This window comes from Eschrichtius robustus, chromosome 16 (genome assembly GCF_028021215.1).
Source record: "Eschrichtius robustus isolate mEscRob2 chromosome 16, mEscRob2.pri, whole genome shotgun sequence".
Classification (NCBI taxonomy): Eukaryota; Metazoa; Chordata; class Mammalia; order Artiodactyla; family Eschrichtiidae; genus Eschrichtius; species Eschrichtius robustus.
This window is the reverse complement of record NC_090839.1, coordinates 37,810,452-37,835,919: the sequence shown is the minus strand read 5'-3', so window position 1 is coordinate 37,835,919 and position 25,468 is coordinate 37,810,452. Positions and strand designations below refer to the sequence as shown.

General features: G+C 38.3%; 1 protein-coding gene across 3 annotated transcripts in view; it reads right to left on the bottom strand.

Moving 5' to 3' along the window:
* Positions 1-1,255: 1,255 nt before the first annotated feature.
* The window catches only part of PLCB1 (phospholipase C beta 1), a 694,419-nt gene continuing 670,206 nt past the window's right edge, over positions 1,256-25,468 (bottom strand). For 2 of the 3 annotated variants that reach the window (XM_068565592.1, XM_068565596.1), the window contains one exon: positions 1,256-2,775. In XM_068565592.1, the coding sequence (XP_068421693.1) occupies positions 2,548-2,775 (228 nt within the window). In that variant the 3' untranslated portion in view covers positions 1,256-2,547. The remainder of the gene's footprint in view (positions 2,776-25,468) is intronic. The other variant, XM_068565593.1, reaches the window with a different exon arrangement.

The window sequence follows — 25,468 nt, the reverse complement described above, 5'->3', positions numbered from 1 at the left end:
TTATAGGAAAAACCACAGTACAGAATTCCACACATTCAACAAAGAACAAGGCAAATACAGAAAGGCACAAAACTGCACATCATAGAGACCCTTTTTCTTTATCTTAGTCTATTTCAAGTAATATTAATATTATTAAATGATAGTATCACTGTAGTAACTTCAATGATGCAAGATGGACAGTGTTACACGCTACCCCCACAACTGCAAAAAGTGTCATTGTACAGATATAAAAATGTGATTACAGGAAATGGCCAAATACAAACATATTGCAAAATGACTGGAGTCACTAAGATAATGAAATCCAACTACCAGAACAGTTTTGTGTAAGTCAAGGTTATTCAACTTTAGTCTATCTCTGGACTAAAATGTGATACAATGTTCTGTAATAATCACCATTGCGTTTGGTTATTAATGCTATTATTAGTTCATTCTTCTGCAATTTTAGCCAGTCTGTAATTTTGTTTATAAAAATGCAGCATTCTATTTTGACCATTCTTGCTTCCTTATGATTAATGCCTTTCTTTCAAAGTGCAAAAGTAGAATGATTTACAAAAGATTTCTCATTCAGTGGAAGTTAAGTTTTATTAAGTGTCTAATTAACACCCTAAATCCTTTAGATCAAAATATAATCATCTCCAAAGGGGATGGGATTTTTTTTTCCCCTTGTGTCTCCCTAGATGTGTTTTTTAATCAAACACTCCTTCCTAATGTTTGAACTAAGCCCTCATTTTGATTAAAACTTAATTGTGATCCCTAGTTATTGCTTAAAGTTAAATAGAATAATTTCCATAAAAATATTAAATTCTTAAAACACAATTTTCAGGACACAGCTAGTTTTTGCGTTTTAAAATGTTTTGCTAAGCTACAATCAGACAGGTTTAAAGTAAAATAAAACTGCACATCTTGCTTCAGGGCTTTAACTTCAATGTTCTTTGTGTTACTCTCTAAGTTATATTTTCCTCTATATAATTATTCTCTCTTACTTAAGACCTTTCAATAATGTTTTTAATCAGTTTTACCATAATATAATTTGTTTTTCCTATGCCATTTAACATAGGAACTTAACAAAAAGACAGTTAAGTGAATTAAATGTACATAGTAAATATATAATGAAAGATTTTTTTATGTGAGAAATAAATTGAAATCTGTCAGATTTAAAAATTATGGAAGATACTAATACATTTCCATATTGCTGTCCTATATATTTTTGTATATTCTGACCATTAAAACAAGCTTAAAATACTTAAAATCCAGTTTTTGATCTTACAAAATATACATCAAAGTCATATTCTAAGTTCTCAATCTACCTCAACTTGCATCAAAGGCTCCATCAATTGTTTCTTAGAATTTTAATGTAATTTAATATCCACATAATGTAGATATTTGACCATTTTCTTCTCTATCGTTGAATTTGGTTGTACGTCTTGTGGAAGAGATCTGGGTTATTGCCAATTAAGAAACTCATATCCACACTCATATGAATGTGTATGTGTGTATGTGTATGTGGTGTATATGTATGTACTTATATGGCTGAGTGTGTACATATATACATAGAGATAACATATACCATTTATATGTGGGTCTGTGTAGTCTCTAGATAAATATTGAATCTTTATCTCTATATTAAAAATAAATGAACCATAAAGAAAGTCAGACAGCAAAATAACTGCTGGAACCTATTCACTCTGATTGAATCTCTGCTCATCATACATCGGCTCAACTATTTTTATTCAATTAAAAAGATCTTTGTAGTTGTTTAATGATTTTAGGCCAATGACCAATGAATACCCAGACTTTGAGTGCAAATAGTCGACTCAGATAACACACTGCCTGGAAGTGTGTGGCCAACTTGCTCACGCAGCCAAATGTACAAGCCATGTTGCCAAGTCTGGGGATGGCTTCACTGGACAAGGACACAATCAAGGCAGAAAACCAGCTTATTTGAGTCACTATGGTATCCAATAAAGCCATGTCAGCAACAAATACACTGATGCCTCTGTGATAAATAAATTAGCAAATTGCAAGCCGCCAGTGCTTGCAAAGCAAAGGATGAAACAATTTAATATGCATGTTAACTCGATATGGTAGTTGAGGGGCAGTTAGGAAAAAAAATGCTCAAAGTTGGCTGTTCAATAGTGTTAAATAGTGCTATGCATTTCTCAACTATTTCTATTACTTTGACATACTTTACACCAGAGCTTCAACTAAAAACATGAGCTTGCTTTTCTTCAAAGAAGACACTGTCCTTCATTAAACGTTCCATGGAGCCTGGAAGTTGCCTGCTTTGAATTTATTACTGGAAAGAAAACCAAAATCCCATCACATACATGCACTCTTCACTAGTAGACCTGCAGTAGTTTCCACATAACACATGGAGCCTGGGTATGGGGAAGCTGCATGGATCCTTCTGGAACTCTCCCTCCAGTGTGGATTTTAATCTAAGGGATGCTTCTCAGGAAGATGTTCCTGGGCAGTGATCTTTGTAAGAAGAGAGAGTCCGATGGAGCTGGAGTGGCCATGCGTGTTCTGAAGGCCAGGCAGAAACAATCACAGGGGAGTATCAAATTCTTTTCCTGGGTTTTCTCCTTCCAGCTTCTCACTGGAAGGAGGCTTGTGGTTCAGTTTTCCAGGGTCTGAGGTCAGCAGGGGAGGGGCAGAGCTGTGATTGCTGTCTTCACTGATCTTCCCTTTCATGGCTTCCTGCACGAATTCCAAAATCTCCAGGGGCAGCCTTTTGAACTTGTCTTGGTACTCCTGCTCTAGCTCCACCTGCAGCTGGGAGACAGCAAGAAAGAGGATGATTTTATGTCATTTAGGTTTCTATAACCACCCATGTAGAAACTCCTTGAAAGAGATGTACAAAGAGGGGAGGAATCAATTAATTTTAATATCATGATGTAAAACTGAGGTTAGTTGGACATGTCATTTGTCCACAGCTAAAAGTCAAGTTCAGGTTATATGTGGCATAATAAAGCTAAAGACTTGATGATAATATAAATAAATACACACACACACATGAAGAGGTGGGTCTGTTGAAAAAGTTTACAGAAGTAATATGCAGCGATGTGAAGTTCTTAAGCGTAGAGATTGGCAACTACCAATAGCTGAGTGTGTCAAGGTCAGCCATGAATCAGGCTGGGAGAGCCACAAAGTAAATTGGAGTGGACAGACGGTCAAGGTGTGGGCTTTATGAAGTGCAGCCTCACTCAGAGGCTGTTTCTAACCAGGAGCTAAATGCATTTTACAAACTGAGCATGCTCATATAGCCAACCTGAACTTCTATCTTCATATCACCTGTTTATTCTGATTCCTTTTTTTCTTTCTAATTTTTATTTGCTTCATAAACTGTTTTACCGACCTTTTAAACTGCTTTCAAATTTATCTGTTTAATGCTCTGGAGAATTTTCAGACTTTTAAAAGTCACAGAACCCTTTCTTCAAATGCAGACTTATAGTGGCCTCAGCCATAAAACAAGTAAAAGCTGGGCATCTGGTAGAAGTGGGGTGAGGGGCGGTGGGTGCTGCCTGCTAGGACGCTCTGCTGCTCAGAGCCCAAATGAAACCCAGGATTTTGAATAAAATTCTCTTTGCTTATTGAATGATAAGCAGGGAGCTTAATCTTAGAAACAGCATGAGAGACTAAATGCTTTTCCTAAACGCCCAAGATCTTGCATTTCTCAGCAGCTCCCGGGTGATGGTGATGTGGCTGGTCTACTTTGGACACACTGATGATCTTCCTGTCCTGGTTCTACTCTGAGCTCCCAATTCTACTTTTGGTCTCGATCCTGGCTGTATGTCCTCTATCTGCAGCTTCAGTGCAGTCTGACCCCTGACCATCTGGGATGAAGACAGTCCTCAGGTCATCTGCCCTGTAGTGTCCTGACCCCCCTTTCTTCAGTGCCAACGGCTTGAGAACATCCCCTTTAGTTCAATTCCTTTTTGTTCTCGCTTCTATGCCAGAGAAGTTTTGCCAAAATTAGTACAGATCAGTAATCCCTTATTATTATGTATTAAGTATTATGTATTAACTTTGCCAAACTTAATAGAGATCAGTAATTCCTTATCTGCAATTCTAAAATCCCCCAAATTCTGAAATTGAGAAGCTTTTTATAAATTTGTAACAAAATCATTGACTTTAATTGATATAATGCTATTTATAACCCTTATTTAATCCCACTTCTGTGAATGTCCATACATGGTACTGTAGACATATTAATTTGTTTGATTATGAGGGTGACCTGGGCCCCCTTGGGATATAATGCTTATGGTATATGCATCATATTCCTTTTCTAAAATCAGAAAAATTATGACTTCTGAAAAACAAGAGGCCCTAAGAGTCTCGAATAATGGATTGTGGATCTGTTTGAATGAGCTTTTTTTTTTCCCACATCAAAAAGTGCCTGATAAAAATGGCTTGGCCTGAGTATTGAAAGTCCTCTATTCTCAACAAATATCAAATATTGGGTATTTATGAATATGTTGTGCTGGCATGTGAATTCCAATAAACCAAGAAGGAAACACTCTATGAGAGGGATACCCACAGGGCCTAAGATTCATATTGCCATGATGTGGTAAAGGCACCTTCACACACAGCTCCACCCTCAGCACTGGGGACAGCCCTCCGGAGCATCAGATATAAGAAGACAATGGCCAGTTTCTCCCCAGGTGGGGCTTTTACACTGACACACTCTGGCATAAGTGAAATCTCAGCCTGGTGTCGGACAGTTTCCATTTACCACCATTCAGACCTCGTCATGAATTTGCCTCAATTTTAGGTCAGCAACCCATGCAGTTAAAGTTTTATTTCCAAAAAATGTAGGGAAAGGGAGAAAAGCATGGGGCCCTATGTTTAAGAAACAGCGGATTTCATTTAGGTTAGACTGGGGAACCTTCAGTATAGGTATATTGCACCTGACCTAGACACAGATTTCTCTTAGGTCATTGGTGGACAAGACCCTATGGTGCTTGATAGGCTGTTTCCTTTTATAACTTATGAAAAAAAAAGAAAATATGAAATGTGAGAAAATGCCAAACACTTAAACTAACATTTTCTGGTAATTTTTAATAATCTAATTTTAATAATTATGATTTTGCACCCAATTCAGATATGGGTGTATTTTTCCCCACACCACCAAGCAATTTTCTGTGACACCAGCTGGGTGTCCTACAATTGAACTCGATTCTGACACTATATACCTGGAGATAGCGTCAGATCCCCCAGGTTAAAGGCTCAGTCCTACAAGACTGCCCCACACACCCCCCCCAACTTTAGAGGCCAACTGCAAGTCCAGGTTGTCACCTGTGCTTCTGCCTGACTGGCTATAGTTTGGAGGCTCCTATGATCCCCTCACTTAGATTAGTTTGGTAGAGTTGCTCACAGAACTCAGAGAAACATTTTCTTACTAGATCATTGGTTTATTATAAAAGGACAGAACTCAGGAACAGCCAGATGTACAGGACAAGGTATGGGGAAAGGGCACAGAGCTTCCATGCAAGGTCACAGAGCTTCCATGCCCTCTCCAGGTGGACCCCTCTCCCCAATCTCCGTGTGTTCACCAATGTGGAAAAGCTCTGAACCCTGTCCTTTTGGGGTTTTGTGTAGGCTTTCTACGTAGTCATGACTGATGTAACTCGTTGGCCACTGGCAGTTGAACTCAATTTGCAGCCCCTGCCCTCTCCCAGGAGGAGGTCAAGAGGATGGACGTGAATGTTTCAACCCTCCAATCATTAGCTTAGTTCCCCTGACAACCAGCCCCATCCTGAGGTGCTTCCCCAAAGTCACCTCATTAACGTAACAAAAGACACCTTTATTGCTCTTAACACTTAGGAAATTCAGGGGTTTCAGGAGCTCTGTGCCAGGAACTGGGATGAAGACCAAATGTATATTCCTTATTATAAATCACACTATCACAATAATAACAATAATAATCTAATTTTATATTTTTTTAATTTAAAAATTGACCCAGTTGTGGTTAAATTATAACTTTGGTAGGTTCTTCCTTTTATCATGGATTAGTAGTAAATTTTATCATACTCTAAACTATTTTAATACATTAATATGATTAATTTATATACTAAATTAAATGTATATTAAATGCCATATATTTCACTCTTTTTAAAAAAGTCTTTATTAATGAATGAATTACAAAGGTGCATTTATTTGAATTTCAACTTAGAGATTTTCTCTTTATTTTTTTCCTCTTATAAATGGAATACCTGTTCATTATAAGAAAATATGAAAAGTATGCAGGGCAAGATCTGGCTCTGTTTCTAAAAAGCTCCATCTATTAGGAGTCTAGAGCCCAACTAAGATCAGCTATGCTCAGCCCAGATCAGCTGAACTCTGTAAAGTCGTGAACTAAATAAATATTTATTATTGTCAGAGAAGTTTTGTGTTTTTATGCAGTATTATTGTAGCATTTCCCCCATGACTCCCATAATTTCTCTCAAAAATGTTCATGAAATTCTGTGGTGAGGGCATCCTCACCAAAATCTGAGGATGCTCAAGTCCCTTATATGAAATGGTACATATAACGTATGAGCATCTTCCCATTAAATCACCTCTAGATTACTTATACTACTTAATACAATGTCAGTGCTATGTAAATAGTTGTAAATTCAATGTAAATGCTAAGTAAATAGTTGCTGGCATGTAGTAAATTCAAGTGTTGCTTTCTGTAACTTTCTGAAATTTTTTTCAAAGATTTTCAACCTGAGGTTGGTTGAATCCATAGATATGGAACCCATGGATATGGAGGGCTGACTGTATACTAAAACATAAGGCAATAATTATGCTACTTGCTAAGCCACTTCATCCCAGCTAACGTGTGCCTTCTAGACCTTGAAAGTTTTGTGTTAGAGCTGGAGTACTCTCTCCTTATAGATGCCTGCTATTAAGGCCTAGTGAAATCGAGTCCCCCTAAAACAGAGTTCCCCCGCCAAGTTTATGACTAACCTCTCTATCCAAAACTTTATTCCCTTTCTTATCCCACCCTGGTTCCCCTTAGGATTGAGGAGTATCAAAGAAAAGGGGAGATTGAAACTGAGCAGAACCCTGTGGGACCCTCCTGGGTACAAAAGCCCCTCCATGTCCCCTGTTTCTTGTTTGAAGAAAAAGGCTTTTAGTCTCCTAGGCCTTCCCTGAGTTTCAAAGAGCAGGCACAAGCAGTTACTAATTAGGGAAGTGAAGGAATGCAGAAACAAAGGAAAAGCAGTTAAGCAAGAAAAGTAATGACAGCTTAAACAATAGTCAGTGATAAAACAGAGTCCTAGTTTCCCCTCAAGAGATATACATAACAGTCTGACACATATCTCTGAGTTATTCTACAGAAAGTAAGATTCCCCCCACCTAGGTGGAGGATGGTGACTACATGCTGACCACAAGCACATAGACCCCAAACTGGTTGGAACCAGAAGGTTGATGATTAAGATTCTGAGACACCACCCTGTTACCTCAGCACCAACCAATCAGAAGAAAGTCATGCACCCTGCAGCCCTCACCTCAAATGTTGCCTTTAAAAACCCTTCCCTGAAAGCCATTGGGAAGTTCTGGTCTTTTGAGCATGAGCTGCTCATTCTCCTTGCTTGGGGCCCTGCAAATAAATGCTGTACTTTCCTTCACTACAACCCAGTGTCAATAGATTGGCTTTGCTGTGCAGTGAACGAGTGGATCCAAGTTGGGTTTACTAACACTAGGAATTTTCTATTTTTAGTTTGTGCTTTCTGTAGGAAGACTCAGCAGGGGACTATCATAGCTGGGAATAAAAATGAATGTGAAAGAGAAAAACAATTTTGATTCTACCAAGATGATTAATCATGGTCCAGAGACACGTTGTCAAACTGAAAGTTGTTATTGTACTTAAAATACCAAAAGATGGTCGAAATCTTTGAAGACCTGTGCTCTGGGCTAAGGAAGCTAAGGGACTTGAGTGAATACACATTCTGCACATTATTAACCATTATTTGTTAAATAAGGAAACTGAAGCTTACCACCCAGGTGGTTTAGTGCAGAATCAAGATCTGAACACCAAACTCTTGCCCCCTAATCCAGGCTCCATCCCCACCATTTCAGGCCAACCCCTTCCCTCTGTAAAAACAGGATTTGTGAAGATCTTAAAAACCTGATATTCTGTGTATTGATAGAAGAATAACAAATAACTTCAGTGTATTTTCCCTATGTGTCTAGGATATGAAAGTTGCTGTCACAAATAACTGGGAAGTGTCTTTTAATGAAAAGTGATGCTGAGGAGGGGTTCCATGGCATAGGGTCTTACTGACATGCCCTCTTAATAATAGAGTACAGGCATACTTTGGAGATACTGTGGTTTCAGTTCCAAACCACCACAATAAAGTAAATATGGCAATAACAAAAGTTACATGAATTTTTTGTTTCCCAGTGCATGTAAAAGTTACATTTATACAATACTATAGTCTACTAAATGTGCAATAGCATTTTGTCTAAAAAAACAATGTATATAACTTAATTAAAAATATTTTATTGCTAAAAATACTAGCAATCATCTGAGCCTTCAGTGAGTTGTAATCTCTTTGCTGGTGGAGGGTTTGAAATATTATGAGAATTACCAAAATGTGACATAGAAACAAGAAGTGAGCAAATGCTGTTGGAAAAATGGTGCTGATAGACTTGCTTGACATGGGGCTGCCACAAACCCTCAATTTGCTTAAAAAAAAAAAAGCGATATCTGCAAAGTGCAATAAAGTGAAGCGCAGTAAAACAAGGTACACCTATTCAGACTCTTGGAAAACAAAAGGGGCTCTAATCCAGCTGCAGTTAACCTGGTCTATTTCTAAGCCTTCACTGGACTTTTATGTTTGTGTCTGTCATGCTCGGAAGACACTGGCTGTTCATTCCCCCTATGTAATTCTTCAGTTTAGGATGTGTTTATTTGGTCAGCTGACTGTTTTCCTGTTTGCCATTAAGTGCAGTCTAATTTAATTAGACAATTTCTGTAAAGAGTTGGATACTCCAAGAAACGATAAGCAAATGGAAAATTGGAATCAAAAAATCCAGTTTGAAGTTAAAAGAAAGATCTCTTGGGATAGAACTAATCTAGTAAATATTGGTAGTAAATTGCAATGAAATATAGAACCACAAAAATAATGATGGTAATACAATGAAAGTAGTAATTGCAATTTACTGTGTGTTTACTGTATGGCATGCACTGTTCTTAAGACTTTTCATGCATGAATCAATTTAATACAGGAATATTAATTTCAAAATCTCTAAATTCAAATATCCATGGGGACCAAGAAAAAACATAAATCTGTGAATTAGGTTTGGTATAAGGCAATAGAGGAGTGCCAACACCTGTGGCCAACTGGAATTGTATTTCATGTTTAAAACACTCAAATTCAAAAATGTTAACAAGTACCAAGTAACAAGTAACAAGTAACAAGAGTCAAATAAAAAGTTCAGTTTAGTTTGCAGTTTGTGGCTCCTGATTTAGCTGCTCCATCAGAAGCAAGGGTATGACAGCAAAGCTTGATTTATGTCCATTGGACGGAGGCTAAGAAGGCAATACCAGAAGAATCCCATTCTCTCAACCACAGAAACCCTAAAAGAATCAATAAAAAGCCTCAAGTCAATGGAAATAAAAGCCATGCAAGGGCTAATAATTTTTAGATGAAGTGTGTATTTTTTCTCCATCAAGTGGAATACCACCAGCAGGGAAGAATTGAACTTACATTATGATTTCAGTTCCTATGCTGACTCACATTAGAAACAAATGTTTACAGTGCAGATGGTGCTGCAATAATCTCAGAGAAGTGGAAGTCCCAGGGAAATGTCCTCCTAGGAAAGTCTTGGGCTGGGAGCCCTTCAGACCTGCCAGAGTGGCCTCCCAAGACTTATTCTCAAGGAGGTCCTGCCCTGATGTGGGCCTCTCTTCAGATCAGTGTCCTCACCTGCACACACCTGTCTTAACTCCTTTTAATTCTTAATTACCCACACTTGAGCCCCAGCCAAAACTGCTCTCCCTCTTGATTTAAAGCCTGTGCATTTAAAAAGCAAGAGACAGGCTGTGTTGTGTCCTAGGATGAACTCAGCCACATCCCTAGAGAATGCTCTTCTCCCAATCACCTAAAATTAGTTTTGGTTTTTCTTTTTCTTTTTGTAAATGTGTATTTCAAGAGTGGTTAGCCATACTCGGGTTTTATCAGGATAATTGATTTTGATGTTTAGGGAGCGAGTATTTTCTAATTAGACGGTCACTCCTTCTAAACATGATGTTTACGTCTTCTGCTTAAATTACTGTGGTTTTAGGTTGACCGTTTACAACTCAGTCTGAGGGGAAACTAGACATTTGATCTCTTGGCCTTGGAGGGGTTTGGAGCAGTCTGGTTTTCACTCCTGAATTCTCCATCTCAGGTCAAGTTGGCAACTATAATGAATTTTCTCAGAGCCAGAAAACTGAAATGGGACCAGGTAGAAAGGTAAATGAGAGACTGGGGCCAGGCGAGAACTGTGCGATTGCAGAGGGTGGTCCTCGGGTCCTTGGTTACAAAGAGGAGCCGCCCAAAATTGCCAACTAGATTGCTGCCACATACCTGCCCAAGGTTGCCGCATCTGATTTTTTAAAGGAAGCTAGCAATATGGATTTTCATGTTAAATCTTCTGGTTTGTCAGTGTTAGCACCTAAATTAGAAATTAAAAAAAAAAAAAAAAGCCACCTTGCAGGTCAATTTGCAACTTCCAGAGTATCTGGGTAATATATTCTATAGGTATGTCTTTGGACGTGATAGGCAACTACCCAGAAGTCTGCCGAGTCCTCCCAGCTCAGGGATTGGCTGCCATCCTCTTTGCTGCATGAATGGAGACATAACCACATCGCACTGGTGTTCTGAATCTGTGGCAAGGCGCTCCTCACTGGGAAGAAAAAGACACTTATACCTGGAATAAGCTTTTGACCCTATTCTAGGCAGCTCCTCTGGAAGGGACTTGCTAAATAATTTGAGATGTCTATTTTCCTATTTCCTCCTTTATCAAAATTTGGTGATGTGACTGCTAAATCCACAGGGTTTGGAATGGGGAATCTGATAAACCCAATTACAAGGTGTTTTATAGAAATGCTCTTTTTTAAGTCTTCAAGGCTGAATCCTTTCTCTGATGGATCTCTTTTTTTCATGAGGTCTGCAGAGGTGATTTGGAACATAAAGTGGTTACTCTGCTGACTTATCTTTGGGGTCTTACATGAGTGGCAGTCAATTCAGAGTAATTCTAGGTATAGCAGATTTGAATCCCATTATCTTGGTCTACATGGTAAAAAATGACTAGTTATCCCCCGAATTTACATTCACCCTTTCATAGTGTCTGCTATGCCTGGATGGCAGCTGCCTAGACAAGAACAATGTTTACAAGCCCCCTCACTATCTTTGCACCTAGGGGGGCACTTGACCAGTTCTTGCCAATGAAATGTCAGGGCCAGCCTGTTAAAAGGCATATGGGGGCATCTCTACTGTCTCTTTCCCTTTTCCAGCAAAGTCCTAGAGGATGATGGAGCCACATTATGAAAAGAATATGGTTCTCTAAATTACCATGTGGAAGCATGTTGTCTACCAACCAGAAACACCCACAATGGACTGTTATATGAAAAAAGAAATAGAATTCTATTGTATTTAGGTGCTGTTTGTTACACAGCCAGTGTTATGTTAAACAATACATTCTCAAATATATAATTTGTGTTGCATGATTTATGTTAAGGTTAAAGGAATATGTGTAGTTATGACAAGTGTTTCTCCAATTTATGATTCATCTTTATTAGGCAATTTTATGCCATAAAGATGGTCTCTTAAGGTTGCTTGGGGCATATTTGCTATTCTGGATTTTAAGTAAAATTAGAGAATAATCCTAACAATAAATCTTGAGTACTTTATAGCTATTTTATAGCTATAAGAAAGAGCTAGTGTTATGAATCCCAGGGGCATTATAATTTTCCATCAATCTTTATTTCTCTTCTACAAGAAAAGTGTTGGGTGGAAAAAAACCTCCATTTTCTTCCATTGTTATCACTGGATTAAAATGTATTGGGTTGGCCAAAAAGCTCGTTCAGGTTTTCCATACATCTTATGGAAAAACCCGAAAGAGCTTTTTGGCCAGCACAATATATAGTCTATGGCTATCATGAAGCTATTCTTATAAGGACAGAAATGGGAGACTTCAATTAAGTAATATTGCAAAACAATTTTAAGACATTATTCCTTTTTCTTCTGCTTCAAGAACAAACCTGAACTAGTCAGCTAAATCTTAATTTCTGCTTCCAACTTGCCATCAGCTGACCATCTCCTGGTGTGGATAACCCCAAGGCTGCTTCTAAAAACCTGGGTGACTTCTTCAAATCACCCAATCTAGGGGATTGAAAGCCCTTCTAATGGGTCATAGGCAACCTTACTTATACAGGGATAAATGACTTTAGGAAAAGCTACTGGTGACAGAAAAGTCTACTAGGTTCTACCAAACCTGTTCTAGTTCTCAGGTGACTTTGCTGGCCAGAAAGCCATCCTAATCCCAAATTAGGGAACATGTCCCAATACTTGCAATACTGGGCTGGATGGCAAACACCATTGATTCATGGTTCATTCTCTACATTTACTCACTTTTTTGCCTTTATTCCCTCATGAATTCTTTGATTTATTCATTCATTTATCCAAAATTTACTGAGTGCCCTTCTGTGTACCTGGCACTGTGACTAATGCTAGACATAGAGACATGAACGAGACACAGCCCTGGTTTCAAGGAGTCCCCAGGCCAGTGGGAGATGTGAAACATAAAATAATAATGTGATATGCTGAGATAAATACCATGATAAAGTGATAAGCAACATACAGCAGTAGCACAGAGGAGGAAGTGATCATCTCTCCTTGGTATCCCAGAGTAGGAATTACCTAAGACCAGAAGTACTGGACATCATTAAATTCCTGTCCCTTTGCACACTTGTTCAGGTGACTGCCACTTAAATTTATCAAAGGCTCACCCATATCATTTCCCTCTTACTCCCTGTGGCACATCCAATTACATTCCAAAATAACTGAAAAAGTAACAGCATAAGAACTCCAAATTATATTTTTAAAACATGACTATTTTGTCTAATTGTAGGCTAAGTAAAATAAAACACTGTAAAAGTTGGAAATACCCCAGAGATCAGTGGCCAAACAATAATAAAAACATTATTAAATGCATAATTTTTCATAGTGCTAAATGAAATCCCACTCAGAAAACCTATCAATCTAATCCTTACCTATGAATGACCATCTTTCTATACATGTCAATCAAATAAATATTATAGAATTTTCAACTGTGGATAGAAGATTCCAACCATGACTTCTTCGAGGTGGAAAAAACTTACTCTGCTTAACATTTCCAGTTATTTGGAAAGTGTGTTTCAAGGCTTCCTAAAATTTCCTTTCTCTAAAATGTATAGTATCCTTTTGGTATTAATGGTAAAACAAAAATGATTAGACCTGGGGCTTCCCTGGTGGCGCAGTGGTTGAGAATCTGCCTGCCAATGCAGGGGACACGGGTTTGAGCCCTGGTCTGGGAGGATCCCACATGCCGCGGAGCAACTGGGCCCGTGAGACACAATTACTGAGCCTGCGCGTCTGGAGCCTGTGCTCCACAAGAGAAGCCGCGACAGTGAGAGGCCCGCGCACCGCGATGAAGAGTGGCCCCCACTTGCCACAACTGGAGAAAGCCCTCGTACAGAAACGAAGACCCAACACAGCCATAAATAAAAATAAATAAATTAATTAAAAAAGGAAAAAAAGAATCCCCAGAATTGAAGCTTTAAAAAAATAAATAAATAAATAAATAAAATTTTTTAAAAATGATTAGGCCTGGGGCAAGTGAAGTGGGTGAAGTTACATAGAGCATCAGCATCACCTGGGATCTTATTAGAAATGCAAGTTATCAGGCCCATGCCAAACGTATTGAATTAGAACTCTGGGTGTGGGGGCTTAGTGATCTGTGTATTATTAAACCCTCCGGCTGATTCTGATACATCCCAAAGTTTGAGAACTACTGATTTAGAACTTAAGGTAGCTTTGCAGGAGAGTCTTGTATACGTGGATTCTTGAGAACCATTTGTATATTTAATGATTAAGTCCTGCCAAAAAAGTAGCGTCAGATTTGGGAAGTATTTTGTAAACCTAAACAGATTTGACTATTGTCAAGGTACATATATCAGACGTAGAGTACTGGATTCAATGACATTGAAATCTGGATTGTTGAGGCTGTAGCATTATAATCTTGGGTGGCGGGGAGGCTTCTCATTCAATTCAGAAGTAGCTATAGCAGTGATAGTCATTGTTCAGCCTAGAGCCCTTTGGACTAACCATTACAATGTAGATAGACTGTCCTATTTCCAACTGCCTGCTTTCTCTAGTAGAGAGCACAGCTGCCTGGAAGTGCAGCCCAGTAGTTGGCATAAGCATATACTCTAGCTCCCTTACCCTTTAGATGGAATAACTCTAAGGTGCATCTTCTACATAGTCTCCCAATAGGGTTAAGCACCAGTTGCCCATGGTTGTAACTTGCTTGATAACAAACACACTTTTTACTGCTGCCTTCCCTTTCCTGCCTCCCTTCCCTACCCTCTACTAGTTTCCTTGGATCACTTCTCAGAATCACTGCGTGTACTCAAATCCTTGTCTGAGGGTTTGCCTCTGGGGGCACGCAAACTAAGACATTCACTTAGTTTTTGAATTTATTAGCTGGCATATATTAGGTGTAAAAATTACAGGGATTTACTTATAGTTTGGGGATTGATGTGCCCTGACGTATAATGCAGGTTGATATTATTTGACTTGCTTATAAATTACTTGAGCTGAAGATCTACCATAAATTGTCCAATGCCTAGATTTAAGCTGAAAAACAGTCATTCCTTTCTGAATCTACACAGATCTATTTGGCCTTGAAGCACATTAAATTCAAGCAGCAGTCCAAGTAAATGTGAATTTGGATATCTTTTGGTCTCTGCTATATAGACTGTAACCTCAGTGGTCATATATAATGTAGCAAGAATCTAAAACTGCTGTGAAATTATTTCTGTGGAGAAGAGACATTGATGTACAGGAGAAAAGATAGGCTGTGTCTGAAATGTGCCCAGCAGAGTGATGATGTGTGTTTATTTCCCTCTTCATTCAGCAGCATATGGAACAGAGGGATAAACTCAAATGCCAATTGGTTTTGGTGTTTTTGTTACATAACATTTCAAGTGAAAGAAAGGCTGTCAGGAAAAATTATGCTGAACATTGAGATGAATAAATAATGTATGATGTACTGAGCATATTCAGAAACAGTTTATCCCATCAAAAGAAGATCAAATGTATTTTGCAAGAGGAAATATGTTACTGCACTGAATTTAGTAGCAGAAATATAATGATACCTTTAAGAAAATGGCCTTTGCATTAAATAATAATTGAGTAACAATTCCAGAGGTATAATGTATGTTTAAAGGAAAAGCTTTCTCCTTTAAAATAAATATCTGTTAAAATGTTTATTTTCAATGTTTCTCTAATAAATCAAGCTGATACTTTTTTCTCTTTAGCTTGCCTTCTAACCAAATGCTCTGTCTCAAAGAAAATGACCCACCTCACCAATTAATAAATTATCCTTAGTTATATTTCAAACAAACATAATAAGTGCATAATTCTTTACTAAGAGTTCCTGTGCCTTGATCACATGTCATTAATACAAACATACAAACTAAACTTGTTTGCTTTATGCAAGTATGTTAGCCGTTCAGACTTGGGAGCCAAATGCAATCAACATTTTCAAGGAGAAATGCCACTAATCAACACATGGTACCTGATTTAAAATATGGTCTTTTGGATTAAAATATAATCAGGAATAGAATTGGTGATTTGGCTTTCTTTCACCTTTACTCAGCCATAAATTTCTATTTACTCTTTTTTTAAAATGTATTTTATATTGGAGTATAGTTGATTAACAATGTTGTGTTAGTTTCAGGTATACAGCAAAGTGATTCAGTTATACATATATCTATTCTTTTTCAAATTATCTTCCCATTTATGTTATTACAGAATATTGAGCAGAGTTCCCTGTGCTATATTCAGCAGAGTTCCCTGTGCTATAGGTCCTTGCTGGTTATCTATTTTAAATATAGCAGTGTGTACATGTCAATCCCAAACTCCCAATCTATCCCTCCCCCCATTCACTTTCTTATCCTACTCCTCTAAAATATTTATTTTTATGTCTAATATTTACTTAATAAATCTGTAACCAACTTCTTTGGAAAGCATGTAACAGAATAAAATTGCAAATGCGTCTGTCATGGCCACCATGATTGTATGGACTCTTCTGAGAAAGTTGTGTCTACTATGAGGTCAAAATGATGAGTTGAAAGCCAAGCAACTGGTTGGAGTTATTTAGTTTGTCATTGAACTTGAAAATTAATGAATGGTTATTCTATTAGTATAGGAATTCTTCCTGTGAATTCTCTTAAGACATCAGGAAAATTATGTTCAAGAAACAAATGGGAGCACACTGATAATATACTAATTTCTCAAAGATAACAGCCTTAAGATGCTTTTCCTGCTTTACCCACTTAAGTCCCTATGGAGGTGTATGAATTGCTACAGTTAATCATTGAATTGACTAATGAATATTTATTGAGCACTTACTAATGTAAATGGCTGGCTCTGTGGTAGTTGGCTTGGGGAATCCTGAATGGTGTTTAACATTTGTCTCTTAAGGGTTAAGAACTTAAAATATAATTGGTGAGCCAAGGTAAAGTTACACAATAACATGAGCTAGTCATACAAAATGAATTGCCAAATCAGTACGTATTATTGATTTGGAAACTGTAAATCACTGTGGGGAGACTTGCATCTGAGTTAATCCATGAAATCAAAGCCTCCAATTACCAATCATGAAAATGAACTAATCACCAGTGTCTTAAGCACAAAGGTTTTCTTCCACTAGGCTTTTAGTAATTTATCTGTCATAGCTGTCAAATAACAATGACTATTACTATGAATATTTATTAAGCATTTATAATATGCTGGGCACTAGGTTAAGTGACTGGCATGAATTATATGCATGGATTACCTCTTTGAATTCTTACATTATTCTATGAGGTAAATACTACTATCATTTAGTGGCTATGTCACACAGCTGGTAAATAATGAAGTCAGAATTCAAACTTAGTTATTCTTACACCACAGTTTCTACTTACAATAAACTCCTCTTCTATCAAGCATTAGCAAGAAGCCATATATTTGTATTCCCTCAATGATTCACTAAAGCAGAAAGTTGGTAGACGTTTTTATATAGAATAGTGGAAGAACAAAGGCAAAATTGATATACATTGTCATGGTAGGTAGAATGGAGAACAGGATATTATGCTATTTTTTTCTTCCCTCTCGTATTCCCACTGTGTTATCCAGGTCTTACCACATCCAAGTAGACATTTATTCAGTTGAATAGTCTATACCTTTGAAAATATATGACATGGTCTAATAGACTTAGAGTCTACACTGAAAAAAAAAGACTTCAACAAGAAATATCTGACTGGGCTTCCCTGGTGGCGCAGTGGTTGAGAATCTGCCTGCCAATGCAGGGGACACGGGTTCGAGCCCTGGTCTGGGAAGATCCCACATGCCGCGGAGCAACTGGGCCCGTGAGCCACAACTACTGAGCCTGCGCATCTGGAGCCTGTGCTCCGCAACAAGAGAGGCCGCGACAGTGAGAGGCCCGCGCATCGTGATGAAGAGTGGCCCCCGCTCGCCGCAACTAGAGAAAGCCCTCGCACAGAAACGAAGACCCAACACAGCCAAAAATAAAATTAATTAATTAATTAATTAAAATTAAAAAATATATATATATGTGTGTCGGCTGAAAAAAATTGCATAAAAAAAAAATAAGAAATATCTGACCAATCCTCAGAATTAGGAAGGGATCCTGAAAACGTCCAGAGAGATTTAAAAAAAAACCCAACAGTTTCTTGAATTAATAGAAGTATGAGGTAAAAAGTTCAAAAGGTTTTCCAAAGATAGCCAGAATGCCATCTCTAGAAGGAAAAGTTCTCCGACTCAGTTGTGTGGGATAAAATCACTTTATAAAGCACTGGTACTCAAAGTACCAGGATGAGTAGTATCACATCAGGCTTACCCCAGACCCAGTGAATCAGAATTTACATTCTTAACAAGATCTCTAGGTAATTCGTATGCACACTGAAGTCTGAGAAACGGATTTAAAGATATTTGTTATTAATTTTTAAATGTGCATATGAAGGGTTAAACTGAAAAAGTTTAGGCTGTGCTATTTTGAAATATTTTCTATTCTCAGCAGATGTTATTTATAAGAAAGTTACAGATTTGGTGCTTCTTTGAGATGAATTCAAGGTATTGAGCCAAATAAGACTGAGCTCACTCTTTCTAAGTACTGGCCTTAGACGTGGATGAACAATTAGCAATAGGAAGGGGTATCTTACCAGACACAGGGTGTGTTATGGAGTTATAGTAATCAAGAGATTGGTGCAGACACAAGGATAGACAGGTTAACCAATGGAATGGAATAGGTGGCTAAGAAACTGGTCCATGCATGTATGCAAATTTTATATATGAGCATGGTGGCACGGCAGATCAGTGGGAAAAAGAGGAATTATTTGATAGATAAAGCTTTAAAATATGGTTATCTACATAAATAAATATGAAATTAGATCCTCACCACAAACCATGCACAAAGATAAACTCCAGATAGATGAAAGATTTAAAAGCCAAAACCAAAACTCTGAAACTTTTAGAAGGCAATATAAATAAATATCATTCACACCTTGGGGTAGTTAAGTATTGCTTAAACAAGCCTCAATAGCTAATGATAAACATTAGGGGCTTCCCTAGTGGCACAGTGGTTGAGAATCTGCCTGCCAATGCAGGGGACACAGGTTCGAGCCCTGGTCTGGGAAGATCCCACATGCCACAGAGCAACTAGGCCCGTGAGCCACAATTACTGAGCCTGCGCGTCTGGAGCCTGTGCTCCGCAACACGAGAGGCCGCGATAGTGAGAGGCCTGCACACCGCGATGAAGAGTGGCCCCCACTTGCCACAACTAGAGAAAGCCCTCACACGGAAACGAAGACCCAACACAGCCATAAATAAATTAAAAAAAAAAAAATTAAAAAAAAAACATTAGAACAAAAATCTTAACACTTAAAATTATGAAGTCTGTGAATCATATGATACCTTCAACAAAGTAAGAAACAGGTATGAACCTGGCAATGATGTTCACGACACACACATCTGACAAAAATGTAGTATCGCGAATATACAAAAAAATTGCTATAAAGAAATTAGATAAGAAAAAATAACCCAATTTTTTAAATGAACATAAGATAGAAATAGGCATTTTACTTAAGAAACATGTGTGGCCAAAACCAGAGACACAACAAAAAAATAGAAATGAAAGGATGGTCATTCTCTTCACTCATCAGAGAAAGGCAAAGACCACAATGAGTTGCTATTTTATTCCTGTTTTATTGGGAACTCTTAGGAAGTCTGACTTGAATATTGATTGTTGGCAAGTGTCTGGATCAAAGGGTCTCCTAGGGAAGTATAAAGTGGTAGAGTTACTTTGGAAACCAATTTAGCATCTTCTTGTAAAACTGAAGATTCATATTCCTTATGACATAGAAAATCCACACTTTGGTATACAGTCAAGAAAATCTCTTGAACAGAATTTCTGTATTAGGGGACATGTGCAAGAATGTTTGTAGCAGATCCGCATGTCACAGCAATAAACTGAAAATCCCTAAAATGCCCACCAAAAGGAGAGCGGATAAATAAACTAATATATTCATGGTGTAAAATGTTAGAAGTCAAAACAAACTAGAGTCACATCCAACAATATAGATAAACTGTATATAGATATAATTAATTTTATTAAAAATTTTTATTAGTATGCATAGTTAAAAGTGCATTATATCACAAGTGTGGTAGATTGATATTTTAAAAGACTACACTTATTCACTCCTCACTTGTGACTTCTTTTTTGTCAAGAGACTATGACAAAGGTGACACTGTCCTAGTTCTATTTCTCAAAAGGCCTCCTGTGCTTCCACTCTTGCTCTTTGAACCCTGCCACCAGCATGTGAATAAGCCTGGGCTTGCCTGTTGGCAGATGAGAGACCAGGTGAAGAGACCTGATCTTGCTGAGGCCATCCTAGACCAGCCTAGAGCCAGCTGACCCCTAACCATGAAAGAGGGTAAGGCCAAGATCAGCAGAGTTCAGCTGACACATGAGTGAGACCAAGCAAGACCAGAAGAGTCCCAGCTCCCCAACTTGTGACTAATACTAAATGTTTATTGTTTCAGGCACTGAGTTTGGAGTGGTATTTGTTATGCAACAACAGCTGATACAATAAGTGTACGGATTTGTGTTTTTTCTTTCACAAAGTGAACACACCCATTTAACCAGCACCCAGATCAGGAAAGAGACCATGACCAGCACTCGAGAAGTCCCCCTTTTGCCACCTTCCAATCACCTCATCCTGTCCCCAACCCAAGGTAGCTACCCTTTTAGCTTCCTATAAATGTAATAATACTGTGTATACTTTTGTATCTAGATCCTTTCATGCCATGTCTTGTTTGTGAAAAGCATCCATTATGTTGTGTACCGTTGTGGATTGTCCATTCTCATGGCTGTACAGTATTCAATGGTGTGAATATATTACGCTCTATTTATCCATGTAACACTTGATAGACATCAGGCTGATTCCAGTTTGGGGCTATTACAAACAGTGCACATTCTTGTAGGCGTCTTTTGGTGAATACACGTGCTCATTGCTGTTGGGGTTAGTCATATATTTTTAGTGAAAAACATAGGTCTCAAGAGATTATATACAGTGTAATATTTCATTATGATACTTTTACCTATGTCATCATAGTTCAGTATGATACTTTTAAACTCATATTTTATGAAATTAAAAACTAAAACCAAAAAAAACTGTTATAGGAATATATGCATATGATGTAGATAGACATGTGCATATATATGTATATACATATACATACATTTATGTGTATAATGCATGTATGTATATCTATACCTATGTAAATATAAAAATACAACAATTATATATACAAGATTCAGATTCATGACTACCTTGGAAGATTGAGGGTGGGGAAAAAGAGGCAGCGGTACCAGAGGGGGAAAAAAACCAGTGTTCTAGTTTTTGTGTTGTGTAATTATTTCAAGGGTATTTATTATATTATAAATAGACCAATATGGTCTTGTACAAACCAGTGAGAAGGGTGTGCCATGAACTAAAGATTATTATTTATACAATTCTGTACACCTGATATAATATCTATTAAAAAGTAGGTAGAGCTACCTAAAATGAAGTAGGCGGTTAGAACTGAAGGGTCCTGAAAAGTCACCAACCCATGTGGCAATTTTATATTTGAAAAGACCAAAGACCATGAAGTTTAAGTGACTTGGCCAAAGTCATTCAGATATTTTCATGACACGAATCCAGCGTGAAAAAGAACATTTCAAAGGTAGGTTGATTTTTTTTCCTCTATGGTTTATGCTTGGTATGAATTCTATTTCCTTACAAACGCCAACTTCTGGTCTTGAAAATGTTGCCAATGTAATCTAGCATCGTAGGTCTCAGTTGCTTCTTAAAATGTTCCTGCTTTCTTTCATTTGAAGAATATTCTTTCTTCAGATAAATTTTCTGAACTTTCCTATTAAACTTGCTGGAATGAAGAATGAGGAAATTAGAAAAGTGGGTTGTTTTGTTTTGTTCTGTTTTGCCAGTACTGTCATTAATTGCAGCATATTTCTTACATTTCTTAGAAGTTGGAGGCAATCCTGGGTGGGGAAGCATTGGTGATTTGGAGTAAGTTCTGTTGCAGCTGGGTGAACTTGGCCTTTATAGACTTCCCTCTCAAGTTTAAATCAAGAAGATTTGTCCACAGAGTTACAATGGAAAACTGGCATCGTTTTCCCATTACTTATTGCTTACCTAAAAGCACAACTCAAAATATACCCTGGCCTTCATTTCTCTTATCAGACAATCCCCTAGAATTGGTGGGGGTGGGTTGGGGGGAGGACCTGACCCCCCCATCCCCCTTTTCTGAAATGTTTGAATCTTTCTCTCTTCTAATCACAAGCTCAAGAACGTCAATAGGGAAAGATTTCCAGATCAATTCTACATTTCGGTCACATCCTTACTTAATCAGATGTTTTTGCTACTTCCAAAACAGACAGAAATTCTAAATTTCACCATGCACACATCATTTAAAATTTCCCCCTCCCTGTTAAGTTATTTAAACTTTTCCTACATATCAATTAGTTTGAAATAATAAGTCTTTAGGCTATCCATTAATTGCTACACTGTAGACATGATCTGTATTTAAAATTACGCCAGGAAAATTAAGCTGCAGCACAAAGGAGTCTTGGCTAACAGAAAAGGCTTCTTAGCCCTTCGGAGAAGCAGAAGGAGATAACCGGGACAGGGAATACACAAGGGGGCTCCTTTCTGAGTTTGTCATTCGCCAGCGTGAGATGTGAAAACAGACTGCTCCAGCTGTAGGCTCTTCTTCCTTGCTTTTCAGTTTTCATTTTGAATTCTTACTGTATTTGGTCATGCGAAGGCAGAAGAAAACGGTTGTCAGCCAAACGTCCTTTTCTAGTAGAAATTTATTATAAATAGTCTAAAGGCAACTCGCCTTCATAATTAATTTCCCAACCTTTCCTCCCCCTGCAAAGACAACACATCTCGGTCTGTGTCCTTGGTTAATTTTGTAGGAGGTAAAGGGGATGGAGAGAGGAGAGGTGTGGGCAGCTGGCAACCTTACCCACCAGTGCCTCAATTTTAGTAAACACTGTGGTTTCATTGGAAGAAATATTACTTATAAGGAAGAGGAGGTGGCAGGATTCCCTGTTGCTTGCTGAGAACCCCTAGTGCTCTGTGGGTTATGTAAACTTCCCCCTGTCCCTAATCAAGACTCTAGGTTGTGCTGAAAATGCCCTTTGAGATCTGACTCACTCCCACCCTATTGAGTGGTAGTTTCAACAACTGAGGACCGTGGCATCGATTTTTAAAAAACGGAGGGTGAAAGGAAAGACGGAAAGAAAGTTAGAAAGTGACTCACGGGTGACATTTTTTAATATCCTCCCTACCCAGGAAAGTTTAAGTGTATGGGTGTTTATTTTGCCTTCGAGTGCTCACCCATTTTCTCTCTGGCTTCTTGTTTTTTGCCTCCCCGTGATTAATCATTTTGACTTCAGGTCTGGCAAAGGCAAGTGCTGTGGAGTCATTCTTGCCCTCTAGTGGTGAAATGGTACCTTAATGGGCAGGTCTCCCCGAAAGTAGAGCGGTCCTATGAAACCTTTGTAAGCAGAAATGGCCTAAAGCGAAGAAGCTTAGGACACATCTTGCTAACAGATGCACAAAATAAACCGAGATAAAGCACAGATGCTCACAGAGTTCACATCTCTGGCAGCCTGACGCTGAGAAGCTGAGAGTAGTTCCCGGAGAAGGAGCTTGGTGGTGCCCCTCTCCTGGCTTGGGGTCCGTTGTAAGACAGATGTTGAATGCTATTCTCGCCTTTTTTCAAAGTGGAAATCCTCTTCAGATTTCTTTTTGTTAGCAAAACAGGTCCTAATATAGGTCTTTCATAAAAGTGCAGTGGCATAGAGTGAACTTTCGAAAAACAGGGCATTCTTTACTAGAAACGCTTTAAGACAAGTAATGTTTAGAGCTTGGGTGAAGCATTTTCTTTGTAGAATAATGCTTTGGGCAGAGCACACTTAATCATATAAAATGTCTCAGCACAGGAGATTGTTGAAGGGGCAGAAACATACCATTCTGGGTGTCATTGTTTAGGAGATTCACATAGAAGTAAGATAATATTTCTAGGGAAATGTTTTCATTCCCTTTCTTGTATTGAATTTATAACTTAGAGGCAGTTATCCTTAAGTCTTTACATTTTTCTCTGCAGTACAAGGGTTCACAGCAGCTCTACTTATAATAGTCAAAAGCTGGAAACAACCCAAGCGTCTATCAAGAGTGAAATGGGTAAGTAAATTGTGATGTATTCAAATACTGTATAACAATGAAATAAATCCAACTATGGCTACATACAACAAATAAATGATGCCAGATGCAGAAGACTACAGACTATGAGTCTGTTAATATAGAGTCCCAAAACTTCTAGATAAAATAATCTCTATATTGACTGAAGGTGGAATGGCCGTTACTTCACAATGGAGGTAGTATCAATTGGACTGGAGAATGAGGGAAACTTCTAGGATGCTGATAATATTCTGTATCTTGATATAAGTACGGTAATTTCATAACCATTTAAATTTGTCAAGCTGTTCACTTATGACCTGGGCATTTAATGTTTTCTCCCTGGCTTTCACCTATGGACTAATAATGTATTTTACTTCTTATATGCCCATCATTTCTTTCAAATGTTCTTTTTCTTCTTTTTTTTCTGGATAAGCTACTTTTCAGAAACTTCAATATGTATATGTTGTTGTGCCATCTTGAAACTCATGCGGTTGGTAGAGGTTGTTATTAGGGATATTTCCACTCACCAGCTGGGTGATGCTCACCTTACTTCCCTGGTCCTCATCTCCCCATTGGTCTATGGACTGTTGCACTGTAAATGACAGTGTAATTTCTGGCCACCCAGGGGCCGTGATAAAACCAGAGCTCACTTTCAGGACACTGGGGGGCTGTCTGGGGGCTGCTTAGATGTAATTGTGTTGTTGTATTAAGCTTCCTCTGACTGTGATATCTAGCACTAGGGAGATGGAAATGGCAGGTGAAGAGTATAAGAAAACAAAAAACATTACACAGAGGGGAAAGAGTGGAGGAAATCAGAAAGAAAACAATGCTTTTGGAGGTTTGTGGGGACTTCTGGCACTTTCCCATCTTAGGCTGTAAAAGTGACCCTTCTCACACTTAAACAGTCAACCCCAGAAAAAGGAAGTGCCTCAACTCGCAGTTCGCTGTTTGTCTAGGACTGAGCCTTGGCTGATATGACTTGAGAGCGAGGGAAAAGTGAGGAGAGGGGATTGCCTGGACCCACAGGCTTACCCTGAGAACACTGGGATACAGCCAGCTGGGGTCCTGCATGGGTGAGGATCTCCTCCACTACTTGGGACACGGCTGTGATGTCAGTTCCAGAGTAAGTGGAATAAAGTAATTGAACAAAGTGGGCAGTGGAGCTGTTTTCATCTCTAGTGGAATAGTCCTAGGCTGGCATTAGACCCTTGCTTGGTTAGAGGCAGTTGGCCTTCCTCGGTTTTGTCCTGGAGGATGGTTTTGTTGTTTATGAAGAGGAACAGTCTGCAATGGGACAATTTTCTCAAGTTCTTTAATTAGCAGTTAGAAAAATAATCATCCTTTCTTTTGGGAGACCTAATGAGAAGACACTCACTAATGTCAGTAGCTACTGTTTAGAAATGACACTCAGAA